Here is a 16982-nt window from a genome sequence, read left to right as displayed (position 1 = left end):
GGGCTCCCCACCCCAGCTCACCTCTGCTATGCCCCCTCCCCGAGCATCCCGTCGCTGCTCCACTTCTCCCGCCTCCCAGGCTTGCGGCGCCAATCAGTTGTTTGGCGCCGCAAGCCTGGGAGGGGAGGAGAATTAGAGTGGGGGCAGCATGCTTGGGCTGGAGGCAGAGCAGAGGTGAGCTGGGGTGGGGAGCTGCCGCACGGCTCCCCGTGGGGGAGCTGCCGCGGGGGGGACACCTCAGGGCAGAGGGGGGCGGGGACGCAAGGTGGAAGTTTTGCCTAGGGCGCGAAACTTCCTTGCACCGGCCCTGTGCCCCAGGTTTTGGTTCAGACTATCAAACAGACAGGGGCAGTAGTGGAGTTTGGATCTGGGGCCAAACATCCCCACCTTTTGGTGGCGTTCGGATCCAAGGTGCTGGGTCAGACCCGTCTCTGGTTTGTACATGAGGATGGCTTGCCTGCAAAAACGTTTCCTGATGAAGTTTCACATGTGTATAGCTAAGAAATTAATGCAGAACAAAATCAAATGTGGGAGATGAATAAGTTAGGAACAGTGCCTAGCATACACCTGTAAAGCTGGAAGAGATTCCAGGACCTAGTGGCTAACAAAGAACTGAACAGAGTAACATTAAAAATAGATATATATACACATTATATACTGCTTCTTCAAGACTCTTCCTGTTATTCCTAATGCTCAGCAAAAAGTCCCAGATCTTATTTAGCAATCCTGGGGATTAACAAAGCTTGCCCTCTGGTTTTGAGACTGGTTACATAAAAAAGAATGTCCCTGGGTTTTCCTAGAATATTAGTTAAGTTAAAGTATGCTGGGTACATGGTACATAGCTTCTTCTAATACTACCACACTGAGACCAACACAATATGAAATACCCGGTCCATCCAATTCATGTAGGAGCTTGGATTATAAAATACAGGCCAGCATTTTCCACACAACTAGGCAAATGATTGTGTCAGTGGCTGTATATGCTGTATGGGACAGAGTCTGGTCTCAGTAACACCTGTGTAAATCCACTGATTTTAAAAGTGTCCAGAAGGCTCAATAATTTTTGTTCACAGAAGAGGTAAAGACGTGATCTGCCCAGTACGTTGCCAAGTTGTCCCTTGGTGTTCAAGCTGAAAGAGATCTTTGGAGGCCACATTTTTTTTCTTATGTAGAAGTCTTGCTGAGAGTTTTGACACACACATTCTTCAGCTTTGTTTGTCCCCCACAGACATCCCCAACTGCACCAGAAAGTCTGCGTGTGTGGTTTTATTTGTATTCCCCCCCCCCAACAATATAACATTTGAAAGACCTTATAGTTTCTTTCACAGTTTTCTCAGGTACTATGTTCCTATTACTTGGACACTCCCTTCTACTTGACACTCTCCAGAATCCTACACCCCTTACTCCAGAGCTGCAGAGCGAATCATGCTAAGAGACGACACCGTCTTAACCCTTCAACATACAGGATGCAATGGCTACGCTCAGCCAGAACACTTGTTGGATCTGTGTGTCCTGGTCCCAGTTAATCCATCCATCCTTTTCTGCTCCAGACCGGCTGTGACACAGGCAAGTTTGGAAGCATCTGAATGGTGCTTAGAGAGAGAAGGTGGATGAGGTAATAATATCTTACATAGATCTCTCCTTGTCAGTGATGAGACACATTTCTCAAGGCAGGCTAAAGTTTCCTTTCATTTGGGTGCTTCCAGGGTTAAAATCACAATGCCAGATACCTGAGCTCTGAGGCCACACACTGATCCTTATTATCCTCATGAGAAATTGGCGTGTTGGGTCGTCTGGCTCTGGGATCTTCGCTAAATCATTGGGCTGGTTTGTGAGAGTCTTAAACCAAACGGCTGTCTCCATCTTCTCAACGTGGAGCTCTTGAAAAGGATTGGCCTGGCTGGAAGTTCAGGCCTCTGCCCCAACCTGGCTAGTACCATTATCTCTGGTAGGAGGGATTTTGTTAATGCTTTCTGTAGGGAAAACTCTGTAGTCTGCCCACTCCAGCTTCTTGGTCAGCTTCACTCAGTGAGCCGGTGTCCTGCTTAAAGGTCAAATTCAGAGATCTCACTAAGCTGATAGAGCAGGATAGAGAAGGGGGGTCGGTCTTCTTTCCTCTGAGGGAGAAAGAAAATAACAGCATTAAACTCCTACTTGAAAAGGGTTACAGGGTAAGAGAGAGAACCTTGTAACGGGCCTGAGGCTGAATGGGAACAAAGATAGACTCAATTCTTAAAGGGGAAAAATAAAAGTGAAAATGTGACTGAAATCGTCATGGGAAGCAAATGTGACCTCGTGCGTTCAGGGCTGCTCTCCCTCTGATTTATGTCTCCTTTCTGTCAGCAGAGAAGTTGGCCCAATAATGGCTGACTGGCTTTGACTTCTGCCCCTCTAAAGTTGGACCCGCAGGGTGTGTTCTTAATTGGCGATAGCTAGCATGAGTTAAAATCCTAGTGAAGACAAGGCAGCTTGCAGTTGTTACATGAGTTAGTAGGTCAAGTTAAAGTCCATGGTGGAGCCTAGGGTTTACTGTGACCTGTTAACTTGTGTGAAAACTACACACTGCTTTGTCCCTAGGATTTTGCCTCATGTTAGCTAACTCGAGTTAAGAACACACCATTTTTCCTAGTGAAGACAAGGGGGAAGGGATCATATCTTGCCTGCGTAGGCTACAGTACTAACCGCGTTCCAGCAGCTGCTCATGAGCTCATACATGGCCTTGGAGGCCAGCTTGGGTTTATATAGCCGGAGTCCTGCATTGATTTCTTCCACCACCTCTGCGTTGGTCCGGTTTTCGTAAGGGATTTTGCCTTCGCTGAAGACCTCCCACATCAACACTCCTGAAACAAACAAAAAAGGAAATGGTAGTAAAGGAGCAACAGTGACCTGCCCAAAACATCCCTCCCCAACAGTTGGTTTGAAGGGTCCTCATCACCCCAATCAGCTCCCCCAAAGCCCACCATTTTTATCTGCTTTAACTCCCCATCCCTGAAGAGCCCAGGCTGTGGCCACCATTCTTCCAGCTGAGGAACACTAGATCAGACTCCCCTCTGGAAAACACCCACATCTCTCTCCCTCATCAGCCCGAAGAGTCGTTGAGACACAAGCCTTTCCTCATTCCCCCACCCATCCCACAGGAACCAAGCATGCTCTGTCTACAGCAGTTGAGTGAAGAAGAGCTGGGTTGAACTGCTCTACTTTGAGAGATTACTGTACCTGTTCCCTTCCATATGCTGGCAGATTATGGTGACGGGGTGCGGGGGGGACTATCTAGTGTTTAAGGCAGTTTAAAGAAATGGAAGTTAGGATTGTAAAGTACTATGAGATCTACTACTACTACTAATAATAATATCCTATCTCTTAGAACTGGAAGGGACCTTGAAAGGTCATCGAGTCCAGCCCCCTGCCTTCACTAGCAGGACCAAGTACTGATTTTGCCCCAGATCCCTACGTGGCCCCCTCAAGGATTGAACTCACAACCCTGGGTTTAGCAGGCCAATGCTCAAACCAAGGTATTATTATTGTGATTCTGCTCCCAGCTCACTCTTTGACTTATCACGTGACCTTAGGCAAGTCTCTTAGGGCCAGATTTGTAATGTTAGTTAGATGCCTGACTCCCATTGAGAGCTGTAGGGTTTAGGCACCTAAATACATTTAACAGTCTGACCCTTAGTCTTTCTGCAACTCAATGTCTGCATCTGTAGCCATGTGCTGGAAGGTGAGACTCCAGGACTGCTTTCCCCACTTGGTCAGATGGAGCCAGGGCTTATTCACTTTCAAGGAACACTACAGCGTTCATTTGATCTCCCAGGCTTTGGAGAGGAAGGTGAGTTAGCTGAAGGTGCACATAAGGTTCACAGAGGAAGTGGAGGTATATATTCATCCTGAGAAGTGGAAGGGTAACGGAGAGCTCACTCTTCATTGCTAGTTTAGTTTGTATGATGTTTTTCCCTTTAATGAACTGCATCTAGGAGAGGCACATCTCCAGCAGCCATGACTGCAGTACCAGATGCCTCACAAGCATGATTTAGTTCGTATTTTGTCAAATGAGCAGGAGCAAAACTATGAAATAAAATGTGAACAGGTCAAATTAGCCACCCGAGCCTCAGCTATGGGAACTGCTCACCAGAAGAGATGGCAAGTTGTCATGAACTGTGATGAATGCATGTGAAATTGTGATGGAATTTCTAAGGGAGTATGGTGCATATTTTACCTCCTCATGAATACCAAAGGAATTCACTGGGACAGAATATCAGAGGGAGTTAGCAGAAAGGATGGCAGGAAATGTACGGTCTCATCTCACTTGGAGAAAGAAACAAAGATACACAAAGGCATAGGAGGAGTGGGGTGGAAGAGAGACAAGCATAGGAAAATGATGACAAACTATGTTGCAGTCGTGTAGGGAGACCTTATAAATACAATGAACAAAAGTTATTTTGACTCTTGTCAGGGTTGATTCGGGCAGTTGCCTGATATGCCTGTGTGGCAGTACATGTGCCAAGGAAGTTATAAAAAGGAGGGATTGATGTAGCCAGACAGAAGGATACATCTGGAATAAATACACGTCGCCTACAGCTTCATTTTTGCTCAACAAGGTCCAGTTCCCAGCACTGTTGATTCTTAAACAGGGAGAAGGGTGTCAGTATTTCAACCACACCAGACCACGCTTTAGCAGAGGGGATGCTGGGCCTGGCCTATGAGACTGGGTTTATTGCGAAATAACCGAAATATCTGAACTCCCCCAATGTGCAGGTTCCTAGAGTTGGGAAGTCAGTTCTCATGTCCAGTTCTTTTAGCCTGGTCACAGCAGGATGGTTTCAATCCCAACAGAGCAGATTAATGGAGCACAAAGACTCCCAGGGACATGATGCCATGACATGACAGAGGAATCCTCTATGCAAACCCCGCTGCAGGGGAGATAATAAGTCAGACGGACATTCAACAGTGGCGTCTGCAAATTTCACAGAGGAGAGCCGTGCAATGCAAATAAGCCCCACAAATGTGTCATTCTATCTTTAGATAAAACTAAATCAACTTTCCCCAGCTTGGCTCTACAAAATACTGCAAATAATGTCAAACTACGCAAAAGTTGGTGGGAGCTGTATAGCCCTTAAAGGGGCAGATTTAGATAGAAAATCCTCTCCTAACTTATTGTCCATACTCATTTCTGAATGGTTGAGTAGAAGAACATAAACCAAACCTGTCCTTCAAAGCACATTTCTCCCTGGGTCACAGCTCCACAATAGCCAGGATGCTGTAGGATGTCACGGTCAGTTCTATTATCAACTGTTATTCTTTCGGGTGTGTTTAATGAGGGATGACAGAAGGCTCAGCACTGTAGACATAGCCCCATCCCAAAAACCTCCGGCTTGGATTTTCAAAGCTGCCTAAGAGACTGAGGCACCCAACTCCCACTGACAGTCTAATAACCATCCAACGGGGGTTCATAAGCAAAATTACTTCAAACTACGTAGCGGGACAAAGTAAGGAGGAGATTCTTGAGCACACAATAGTTTGAGGCCCACTCCTGCAACATGTAGGCCTGGGCACAGTGCTTAATGTTCTGAGTAGCCTCCCTGACTTCAAGCCATGCACAGCACGCGGCATGGAGTCATTTCGCAGAGCCGGGATTCGCATGCTGGCTGGGAATCTGCCCAACACTTTAGTGGCCAAGAGTGACATGCCATGGATTAGCCTTTGTTCGGACTGAGGTCATTGCCGTTAGCACTTTGAAAAACTGTCCAGTGGCTTTCTTAGGGGTGAGGGTGCAGAAGGGAGAGTTAGGAACAAATGCAAGTCACAGAGCGGCCCAGGAAACCTGAGAGCAGGTCAGGTGAGAAAAGAGCATGAAGGGAGAAGTAACGTTTTAGATGTACATAAAGCAAATGGCGTGAGCAGCGTAAATCTCAGGCGGCGGTGAGTTCTGAATAAAACATCATTGTCCAAGGCTGACATAGCATAGGCTCCACTCCGGTTCCCTTACAGTTCCCTGTCAGTGCACCTCCATTCTCATCTTGGACACTCCATGTGTAGCAGCCCCGGGCCTCCTGAACCTGAGACAGTATCTGGAGCTGCAGTACTGCAAAGGTGCAGCAGGTTGGATTTGCAGTACCCCACAAAGCCTAACTAGTTTATTGTTCTTTCTCTTTTGTCCTGAGAACAAAGGATTTAGTGCCCCTGCAGTCTTTATGCAGACAAAAGACCCACGGAATCCAGCAAGTGTTCTGCCGGAATAAGGGCTTCCCTTCAGCATCAAGCTCCCGGTGATTATCCGATTTGCAGCTTACTGAATTTCCCCCATTCTGATAAAAGGTTCTTACCAAATGACCAGACATCAGACTTGGTGCTGTAGTTGGAGTAGGAGAAAACCTCTGGGGCAGACCATTTGACTGGGAATTTGGTGCCCGTGGAGCTAGTGTACTGATCATCAAGGACATACCTGGAACAGACAAAGAGCAGAGCACGCTCAGTGACACGCAGTGTTAAAGCTCAGGTGTCACATTTCATAGGCCACACACATGCTACGTTACCTCGACATTCCAAAATCCGACACTTTGACGACTTGGGATTCTCCTACCAAACAATTCCGAGCTGCCTGTAAAAAAGGGAGAAATACAGGAAGATCATTAGTACTTAAGGTTTCTCTGCTGTGATTCTTGTCCTCTTATAGACAAACGATATTTAAAGAACTGCTTAATTTCCCCATAGAAATGTTGTCTAGCTGAGCACTGTGGAGAGTAAAAGTGACATCGCATAGTGAGATGGGGTCAGACAATTTAAATGCTATAATTTCCAGTTCAGTTTAACTTCAGTGCTTCCCTGTTGTTAAGAAAGTCCTACATGGGGAAGTTTGACCTGTAGTTTGCTCAGCTCTTTTATTTCTCCATCCATTAAAAATTCAGGCAACTACCCACTGACCCAGATGCTGTCTAAGCTTGGGTTTGCCAAACAATCGATAACTATCCCCCCCCCCCACTCCCTGGGAATCAGGAGCAACCTGAGCTGAGTAATCCAGTCCCTCTTCTACAGCAACAAATACATTTCTCAAACACAGCTTTTAAAAAGCGACTGATGTAACATGAAACAGCAGCTGCAACGTTTGTATCGAGCAATGGAATTATACATGGCAGAGATCCATGGTTGGCCATGGGACCACTGGTTAATTAAAGGGACTATACCAGAGGAGGGGGGTTAGTAACAGCGCACCCTGGAAGATGACAGAGCTTTGACTTCTTCCCTGATCTTAGACATGAACACTTTGTTCATCTCAGAGTTGCCAGCACCACCAAACTGACGGAGCTGGAGTTAGCAGTGAGGGGAAGAGGCAGCACAGGAGAGGGTGGGTCTTTGCCCCCTGCCTCCTCCCCCAAATGCAATTCTAGGCCTCCAGCAAAGGAGAGTAGACAGGGCCCCAGAGGATGCCTCTTCCACTGGAGTGCTTCCCTCACTCCCTGCTATATCATAGTCTCCTCTGGGCTTAGCACGCACTCAGGCTCAGCCAGAAGCCACTGGGCCGATGCAGGGAACAATTGGGGGTGAAAATGCCTTGTATAGGCTAATCCAGACTGCTCTGCAATGAGGAGAGATGGCAGATCCTCCTCCAACAGATACACGGGAGGGTGAGGGAGCTGAAATGAGGCAAGGGGGAAATCTCAAGACATTAACCAATCCTGGCTGGCTCAGAGAACAAGACAGTTTACGGGGGACATACCAGGTCTCTGTGAATGACAGAATCTTGCTCCAGATAAGCCATCCCTTCGCACACATCTTGGCACATCCCTAAGAGGGTTTCCTTGGAGAAGCTGCCCCGCTGGTTTCTGAGGTAATCCGACAAACAGCCATGCTCCATGAACTCAAACACCAGGCATATGGGAGCCTGTTCCATGCACACGCCATACAGCTGGACTAACTTGGGATGAGAGAGCTTCCTGCACGGAACAAAATAAATGTGGGGGAGAGGAGAGTGAGGTGGGCTCATAGGATCTGCTATCGCTCACAGAAATTATCATAAATATATGCCCCAAACACTATACAGTAACAAACCTTGTGAGTGTCACTGCAACCTTCCCTATGCTAAGCGTAAGCAGCTCTTGCTGTGAGATGGACAAGTGTGAACATAAAAGAGGGAATTTAGGGGCGGATTCTAACATCACACGAGTTCAGCACTGATGTATCAACATTGACTTCAACAGAGTTATTCTGGATTTACACCGATGTAAATGAGATCAGAACCAGGCTATCGAAGAGTCAATGTATGTGACGAAAGTCTAATGGTGCGAATCAAAGCATCCCAGCCTCCACACTCTTCCTGCCCTTCCTTTTACATATGCACTTTACAATTACCTAATACATTTGTCTTTTCAATATGGTCACACTCACATTCAACGTGAGTACACAGATGTATGGTCAGAAAAGTATTGCACAAGACTTGCTGACACATTCTGTGCACCCAAAACACCCCCAGGAACAACTGGTCAAAAAAGGTGGTGTTTTTTCCATGAACACGTTCAAATAAAATGGATTTTGTTCTGTTTTTTGTCAAAAAAGCACAAAACAAAAATTCGGATTGCCAAAAATCGAAAATTGTTTGGGTTTTTTTTTTTCAACAAAAGCCAAAAAAGTTTAAATGAAATTTCTTCTTGTGGCAGTTTTTGTCAAAAAGCCATTTTTTGTCCAGAACCCCACATCCCTGTTATGAAGAAACAGTGATCTAGCAGGACATTTGGGGTATTGGTAGAAGAATAGACACATTCTCTCACACTAAAAGTTCCCCTGGCCAGTAACTGCTACAGCACATGCTTTTATACACATCTTTCTAATAAACAAGCCAGCATCTAAGCACAGTTTAGTTTACATGATATTTTTTTAATGTTTCAATAGGGTGCTCTGAACCTTGGTTGGGTTTATTTTTTCTGTCCTTCTGAGCATGCCCACAATATATCAGCTGAGAATACAGAGTGGCCACTTACATCATGACTTGGGCCTCCTCAATAAAGTCCTCTTCTGACATTGCTCCTTCGCGAATGGTCTTTATAGCGACTTTAGTCTGATCCAGCCAGTAGCCAAGATGGACCAGCCCAAACTGACCGCTGCCAATCTCCTGCACAAATGTTAGCTCCCAAGGATTTATGACCCATTTTCCTGTTAACAGTAAGGGGACAAAAGGAGTAAAGATCTACCAGTAACTTCTGAGGAAGGATGGACTTGCAGGTAAGGCACTGAACTAGTATTCAGGTGATCTGCTTCTGCCTGGGTAATTTTGGGCAAATCACTTAACCTCTCTGTACTCCACTTTGCCATCTGAAAACCTGGGATAATAATTATTCCTTTTTCCCACCCGGTGTCTGTCTTGTCTATTTAGACTGTAAATTCTTCAGGGCAGGGACAATCTCTGCATATGAATATATGCAGCACCGAGCAAAACTGGGCCTTGATGTCAGTTGGAGCCTCTAGGAATTACAATGATGACGATAACAATAATATTACTGTAGGAAACAATGTACAACAACAATGGGCCCATCACATGGCCCCCAACTCTCACAGATGGCAGCATCACAGGTTACTTGGGAAGATGAACGGTCTTGCTTCTGCACTCACTTCAGTATGTAATATTGACTTAAACAGGACTGGAAGCTATTCAGTTTCTCCCAGGAGGCTCCTTTAATCGACAATGTGCCTGTTGTGGTGCCTACAAGTTCTTTCAAAGTCTTGTCATCTCTCTTGGAAATGTCTGAGTGTAAAGACTGCCAGTTACTGCTGGGAGGTCTCCACAAGGAGATTCAGGCTCACAGAGCCAACCTGCGCTCCGGGGGATGAACATGCTATCTCAAGGCAAGAGAAGTATAGGCCGGGGAATAACTCCTTACCGTAGCTCAGTCCTGCAGTGATAGGGGCCTTTTCTCTCCAGGAACAAACAGCGTACCGCAAACGAGTGACGAGACCTGGATCACGGAGGAAAATATGGACCCCAGGTTAGTGCAGCTGACTAACATGGTGCAAAAAGTGCAAAGGTCACATACCACCATAGCAATGTCTGATCACTGGAAACTGGCAAAGAAATGAATGACAGTAAATGTGTACCAGTCCATGCAAAAGCTACCTTTGGGAGGTCCGAGGTAGGTGTTTTAGTATTTTGTACTGGATTAAAAGGTACTGGGACACTTGCCATTGTGTCCTCAGTCAGGGTTGCTGAATCAGAGAATGTGTATGTGACGCTTTGCTAGAGCAGAATGTGGAAGGGTTTGCATAGTCTTCATTAATGTCACTGGAAAAGTTTGGGGCAGGTGTTAGGGAAATATTCTTAACAGCAAGAGCAACTATGAAATTTACAACCACAAAAGGTGCTCCAAGTGCTCCACTTCAGCTCGTCAAGAAGGGATTTGGTACAATGTCGGTCAGAAACGAGGTACTGTCCATATAATGAGTAGTTCTGCAAAAAGCAGATTGAATGACCCAACTGGTGACCCAAGCTGGTCTTTTATTTCTAACCCTAGTGTTTTCTAGAAATAACTTTCTATTCTTAGAGAAGCACGAATTGAGAAGTCCTGCTCTGAGGGCATTAGCTGTGGTCAGTGCATTGCAGTGACTGCTCAATCCCACTTGGTGGCAGCCGAATCTCTGTTCGCGTCAAGGGTTGTGACTTCCTGTCTGCTCGAAGGAAGCAGTTTCTGATCTACATCAGCCAGAACCTTCATTTTTGCTCAGTCACTAAACAGGTGCTACGTAAATTAGACGTCTCCATTATCTGACGTTTGATTTCTGCTGCAATATCATGTGGTACCTGATATTTAGAGGCCATCTTTCATGCACAAGGCATCTCTGTGAGCTTTGTAATGTCAAAGGGTGGATACAGGCAGTACAGGGGCTGTGTATTGTATGCCAGTGCAGCCACTATGAAATCTACAGTAGATCACACACTGCCTTAGACATTAGAACCTGCTGCAGTTGAGAGGTAATGTTAGAAACTATGTTGAGATTAACCCTTTACTGTCATCAGAAAGTGTCATGGGATCTTTAGCCTCCCCCTAAACAGCTGCCAGAAGTGAGACAGAAAGGGACTCACTCAACTGAGCATTTCAACTTAAGAGCAGAAGTCCTGAGAGCCTTCACTCTTCTCAACTGCATGGGAAAACAGCACTCACCTGCTGCGTTGTGCTGGTGGTAGTTGATGAGTTCGGGGATGGAGTCAAACACGTGCTTTTCTGCCAAGTAATACCGCTTGGGGTTCTCATCAGTCTCTTTGATGTGATAATGCTTGATAACTGGGTTGTTGTCGTTGCTGAAAAAGAAGACATATTCTGTAAGAATAAGAGGCAGCAACAAAACCCCAGAAGTAGGGGAGATGAAGGGAAGAGGCAAGAGCAGTCTCACACTGCCAAGATTTTCCTAATTGTTCTGTGCCTGAATTTCTGTAATATTTGGCGGCACCCGGGGGAAAAAAGTCCACGGAATACAAGGTGTCAACAGAGCTTTGCATCTACATGGCACGACATAAGCCATGTGTTGGTTAAACCTTCTTTCTGCTCTTCTTCCTGGAGTCAAGATTACAAATATCCATAGCAGAATCCAACAATTTGGAAAAGTATGTTTGTGACCCAGGATTCCCAGGGGTGTGCTGTAATGTATTAGAATTGTAAATGGTGTGTTCTGTTACTCCCTAGCGTGGAGACCTGCCCTTTGACGGCAGGAAGAAGAGGTTCACCTTTAAGGGAGAAACGCAAAGCTAAGATGAAACCTGGAGCTCACAAACAGGGCGTGGAGAAACTCTGCCTTTGGGTCTAACTAAGATGTCCCCCTGCACACAAAGGGAAGAACCTGCAGCTGCTGAATTAGTGGGCTAATTTTAAGCCTACCAATGGGGCAGACAGCCATTACATTGAAAGAGGAACAAGAGGGGTGAGCTACAAAAATTAGCAAAACCACCTGCTTGCTTATTCACTCTCTCACTTCCCCGATAGCCTCACCTGGACAGACAGAGAGGTCTCCCTTGGGGTACTGGGGACGCAATGTTGCCAACCTCACAGCTGGAATTTTAGCAAATCACCTGAGACAAGTAGCCCCGAATAGCCTTTACAGCACCCCAGCAGGGTCCATATGGGGCAGTTACGGTGCAGCACCGCCATGTCCACACAGCCACAGGGGAACCTCAGTATGGAGCTTCACCCCTTGGGGACAGGACCGTGTGAGGCATGGGGCTGGCCCTGATGGGAAGCTCTACCTCCTAGAGCCTGAGAGAGGAGAGCCCGACAGAGTGAGTGGAGGGGCTGGCTCCAGCATGGAGCCCTGCCTCTGAGAGCCTAGCAGCTGCTGCTGGTGCGCTCTGCACGCACACCCCTCTAATGCGCTGGTGCTTTGCCGCCACACCACCACCGTCACCTAGACAAGGCGACAAGCCCTAGTAACATCCCCCAGATTTCAGCACAGGGAACAATTTGCAGCCCAAAAAGTCGCCTGTCACCGATTCCAGGTATTTTGTCATGGAGGCCTTCAAAAACTAGCCCAACTGGTGAAAAATCACCCTTTTTGGCAACACTGCTTTAAGGGCTGAGCTTCCCAGACAAAGAGCTCTTTTTCTTAGGCACAGCTGGTTGCACCTGGACAGAGACTAAGGTGCAAGCACCTGAAGCGCTGAGTGATCACTGAACCAGCACCTGGTTCCAGTAGCGAAGAGGAACTACGCAGATACCCTGCGTGGAAGAATGCAGCAGCTAAAAGCCCCACCAGAGCTGAAACTCTCTGGAAATGTGGAAACCAACTGGAGAAGGCCGAAGGAGCACGGCACGCTACAGACCACCACAGCCAGGAGCTCTCAGAGAATGGGCTGTGAGCATAATTATCACTACTCCTGCTTTTTGACACTAGGCGTTCTTCTTCATTACCAAAACCTTTCCTGCTAGTGGCATGTTGTGTCTATTCTGTATAATCCCCTTGTAGGCCGTGATTCTGTAAATACTTAGGGGACTAGCTTTGCACATGTGTACTACCCTGGGATCAATGAGACTATCCATATGCGTAAAGCGGTGTGCGTACGGGTTTGCAAGAGCACAGCCATATTTGTGTTTTCGCCAATGTATGTTGCTCTGTGTAGTTTGCCAGAGCTCTATGCCTGCAGGTGTTCATCCCTCTTTTTCAGAAGCATTATGGTTCTCCCTGAGTTCTTCCTTTAGGAGCAGAAGTGACTCTGGATGTTCAGACTCCCACATAAGTTGCTGGCTGAAGCCACTTAATCAATGCAGAAACCTGCAGAGCTCAACTGTACCTTAATGCCTTGGTGAAAACGGAGACCGTGTACATGCCAGGCTGCCTCGAATCTCTCACCATGAAGGCACCTTCCTTACCCTGCACCAAGAGTAGAAGGAAGAAGGGAGGTTAGATGCACAGTATGAGTAGAAACAGGTTGGGGGTATGTCACTTTACTACATGTCCGTGAGCGCCAAGCACAATGGGGCTCTGTCCTTGGCTGGGACTCCAGGTGCTACTGTGATATAACTGATTAATAATAATAACAACCCCTTTGATCAATGAGACTTGGAGCATGTATCTGGCATGAGTTGCTCTGAACACTTCTTGCCCTCCCTCTCACCATTCATGATGGGAAATGCTGGCCAAAAGTCGCCCACATGCAGAGCCACACGTTCTGGAGGAGCTCGAACAGCTAACCGTCATTGAGACAAATATGCCTCAGCTACAACCCACGGTGCAGTCACGCTGGTGTGAGAAACAGGAGAAACCAGCTCCCTGAGCAGCGCCTGGACACCTCCCGTAGGAGTTTATAGGAAATTTTCAAAACACAAACCCAGCTCACACAGGTTTTTATTTCCACCGAAATGCCATTTTTTCAGAGAAACAAAACCTTGCTCTTTTGCTCTGCTGTTACTAGAACTGGTCAGAAAATGGGGTTTGGTTTAATGGAGAAAATTCTGACAAATTATTTTTTCCTCTTTCCACTGAAATTTACTTCGGTAAAATATCAGAAACTGAAATGTTCTGGTGTTCAGCCAAAACATCTCAGTTTCGGGGCGTTCAGTGTTTTGATGAAACAGCAAAAATTTCTGTGGAAAGCAGAAACCTTTTTTTTAAAAATTTTGTTTAGTTGAAACCCCAGTTTTCCTTTCACTAACAGTTATGAAGGAAAACATTTGACCAGTCCTTGTTATTATGGAGCATCTGTTTGGAAAGGGAAGGTGCTCACACAAAAGCTACGGAGAGGCAAGGAAAGTTTTTTATTATTTTGAAACATGTTTGGCCCTTTCCTTATACCACACTCTGGGTGACAGCAGGCACAGAAATACTGCAGGAGCTTAGGATAGCCCGGGCAACCCACAGGATCTTTTCCATATTTGTCATTAATTAAATATTAAAGACAAGGTGAGTGAGGTAATATCTCTTATTGGACTAACTTCTGTTGGTGAGAGAGAGAAGCTTTCGAGCCACACAGAGCTCTGCTTCAGGTTGAGCGCTGTGTGGCTCCAAAGCGGGTCATTCTCAACAACAGAAGTTGGTGCAATAAAAGATATTACCTCACCTGCCCTGACTCTCTAATATCCTGGGACCGTTACAGCTACAACTACGCTGCATGCATGAATTAAACATTGTTATTCATTTGACACCATACTGTTTCCCTGGAAAATGCAGAGGGACATTCTCTTTGTGATGCTGGTGGCACTATTCTGGATATGTCCGTGGGCGTTTTCCAGGAGGAGATATCACCGGAACTCTTTCTGCAAGGGCTATGCAGAGTCATGTGGTGTAGCTAAGCCACCTCCCTTCCCACCAACCAGGGAAAACTTGGAATAACAAAAACCATATTTAGAATACAGAAATGTGGCCAAATGTGCTCATGAGAACGAGCGGCCTGAGCTGTTTATTGACATTAGCTTTAGGTTGCCAGCTGACTTTGGCAGGCACTTGCATGGAGCCCCATTGGGGATCTGCATAGGTGGAGGGGTTCACTCATGAGGACCCCTTGTCAGGATTAGGGCTGTAGAGTGGGCAGGAGCTGTATAAATTTCCCCTGCAGAGCTTTGCCATGGCACCTCACTCCTGACCTGCAGAGCACTCCTTGCAATTCCAGTCCAGGGCCCCATGTCAAGCGGAGACAGCCAGCCAAGCTCAATTATGGGGTATATGGAGAGACAAATGTTTTGTAGGGACTAACTCCAGACCAACAAACTCATTGACGTTGGCAACCAGGAATCCAGGCCTCTGGAGGCAAAATAGAATTCCTTAACCCACTGGGAGTCACCTAACTTCCTTCCTCATATGCAATATCTTTAAGCAAACTGGAGTCTAAACAAACTCATTGCTTTCCAAATTCATTCAAAAAGTAACACCACTTTACCTCATCTTTGAGGAGTATTTCTGCTTTGCTTCTGCTGATATTCTTATTGTACCATCTGAAAGCATCAAAAAGACTCAGTCAGCAATTCCAGGCTATTTGGACTAATCATCATATATTGCCTTGTTTAGCTTGCATAAACAAAGCCATTTTTAAAATGTCAGCGAGCAACTTGCAGCATAACAATGAAGAAAATATACCATGGAACTGCCAATATTTGCTGTGAATTAATATTCATGTCTTTAGATTGCCAGTTAACTCAAGGGATGTAATACATTTTGTAAAGGCTAATATCAAGCCTATAAAGTAGGGCCAGTCAAAAATGTTTCATGGAAAAGAATTTTGATGGAAAAATATCTTTGAATTATATGAAAACTTTCAAGAAAATGTTTCCATCGTTCATATTTTCCTGATGGTTTTCAATGAATCGGTTTGAACAATTAGTTTCCTTTTGATTTGAACCGAAACAAAAACGTGTGTTTTGGGTTTTGTGGGATTTTTCCCCTTCCCCTCCGCCCACTCCCTTTTTTAATCTCAAATCATTTCATTGACAACAATCTAAAATGTAGGGAAAACTTTCGCCCCAAACAAAAATATTTGGTTTTGTGCAAAATTTGTCCACGGAAGAAAATTCCCATTTTTAACCAGCCCTAGTTTTATTAATAATGGGAAAGAGTTACTGACTTGAACTAACATTATCACTGCATCAGAAGTATAAAATGAGACTGTCCAAGAATAACATCAAGGGTAAGGTCAGAATGCTGCAGTTCCCTATTCATTTGTGTGATGTTACAAGACAGGCTCACAGGACCTGATTCCACTGTCTTCTAACTAGTATGATCATATAGGTCTGTTCTGTGTGGCTGTCAAACATTACCCAAACAAGTGTCATAATGACTACGCAACGTGCAAGACAGTGGGACTTCAGGCTCACTGACTCAGCGGTAGCTGTAATATTAATACTACCTAGTTCTTATATAGTACTTCTCATCACTAGCTCTCAATGCACCTTACAAAGGAGGTTAGTATCAATGCCACTGGAGCTGTCAGGGCCCATGAAACAAGTTCAAGCTACTTACTCGTATATTTGCAGGTTGTCTGGTGATTTTTCCACCAGGTAACTGCTTGGTACATATCCTTCGTGACTGTTAAAAGGAGATTAGGATGTCAATATATCAGAAAGCCAGGAGTTTCTTTGTACATGTACTGTCAGCTGTGAAAACTTTAGTCTGTAGGAAACCTCACTCCATGCTCTGTAATTGCTTGCTGTTTTTAAGGGATGCCAGCCAAAAATTAATCTAGACAAAAATTAATTTGTAAGGAGCTGATGTAGCATATTCCCTCCACCCCAGCTGAAAAGGAGTGTTCTGGAGGATTTGTGAATGAAAGGGGTGTACCTATGGCACAGTTAGAACTGTTTGAGAAATCTTCCAACAAAACATTGGTTTGTTGGAAAACGCCAATTTGTTGAAACAGAAACTGTTTATGGGAAAGGGTTGGTTTTTAACAAATTTCCCATCTTAAAAACAATTTGAAAGAAGTTTCAAAACTGTCAAAACGTTCCATTTCAACGTTGTTCCAAAGAGAAAACGTTCGGGTTTGGGGTAGGAACGACTTTTCATTGCAAAATGTAACTTAACTGATA

At 45.5% G+C, this 16982-nt stretch overlaps 1 protein-coding gene across 2 annotated transcripts in view; it reads right to left on the bottom strand.

The window, feature by feature from the left end:
• Nucleotides 1–2012: 2012 nt before the first annotated feature.
• The window catches only part of ITK (IL2 inducible T cell kinase), a 40678-nt gene continuing 25708 nt past the window's right edge, over nt 2013–16982 (bottom strand). For both annotated transcript variants that reach the window (XM_024214192.1, XM_024214191.1), the window contains exons 7-17: nt 16417–16482; nt 15341–15395; nt 13259–13338; nt 11142–11278; nt 9867–9941; nt 8970–9141; nt 7712–7928; nt 6531–6595; nt 6321–6439; nt 2683–2840; nt 2013–2117 (exon numbers count right to left, since the gene is read on the bottom strand). In XM_024214192.1, coding sequence (XP_024069960.1) covers nt 2046–2117; nt 2683–2840; nt 6321–6439; nt 6531–6595; nt 7712–7928; nt 8970–9141; nt 9867–9941; nt 11142–11278; nt 13259–13338; nt 15341–15395; nt 16417–16482 — 1216 coding nt within the window. In that variant the 3' untranslated portion in view covers nt 2013–2045. The remainder of the gene's footprint in view (nt 2118–2682; nt 2841–6320; nt 6440–6530; nt 6596–7711; nt 7929–8969; nt 9142–9866; nt 9942–11141; nt 11279–13258; nt 13339–15340; nt 15396–16416; nt 16483–16982) is intronic.

The sequence above is a fragment of the Terrapene carolina genome, unplaced genomic scaffold, assembly GCF_002925995.2.
Source record: "Terrapene carolina triunguis isolate 2854851 unplaced genomic scaffold, T_m_triunguis-2.0 Scaffold629, whole genome shotgun sequence".
Taxonomy (NCBI): domain Eukaryota; kingdom Metazoa; phylum Chordata; order Testudines; family Emydidae; genus Terrapene; species Terrapene triunguis.
The sequence above is the reverse complement of the archived record's forward strand: the minus strand, read 5'-3'. Positions and strand labels throughout refer to the sequence as shown.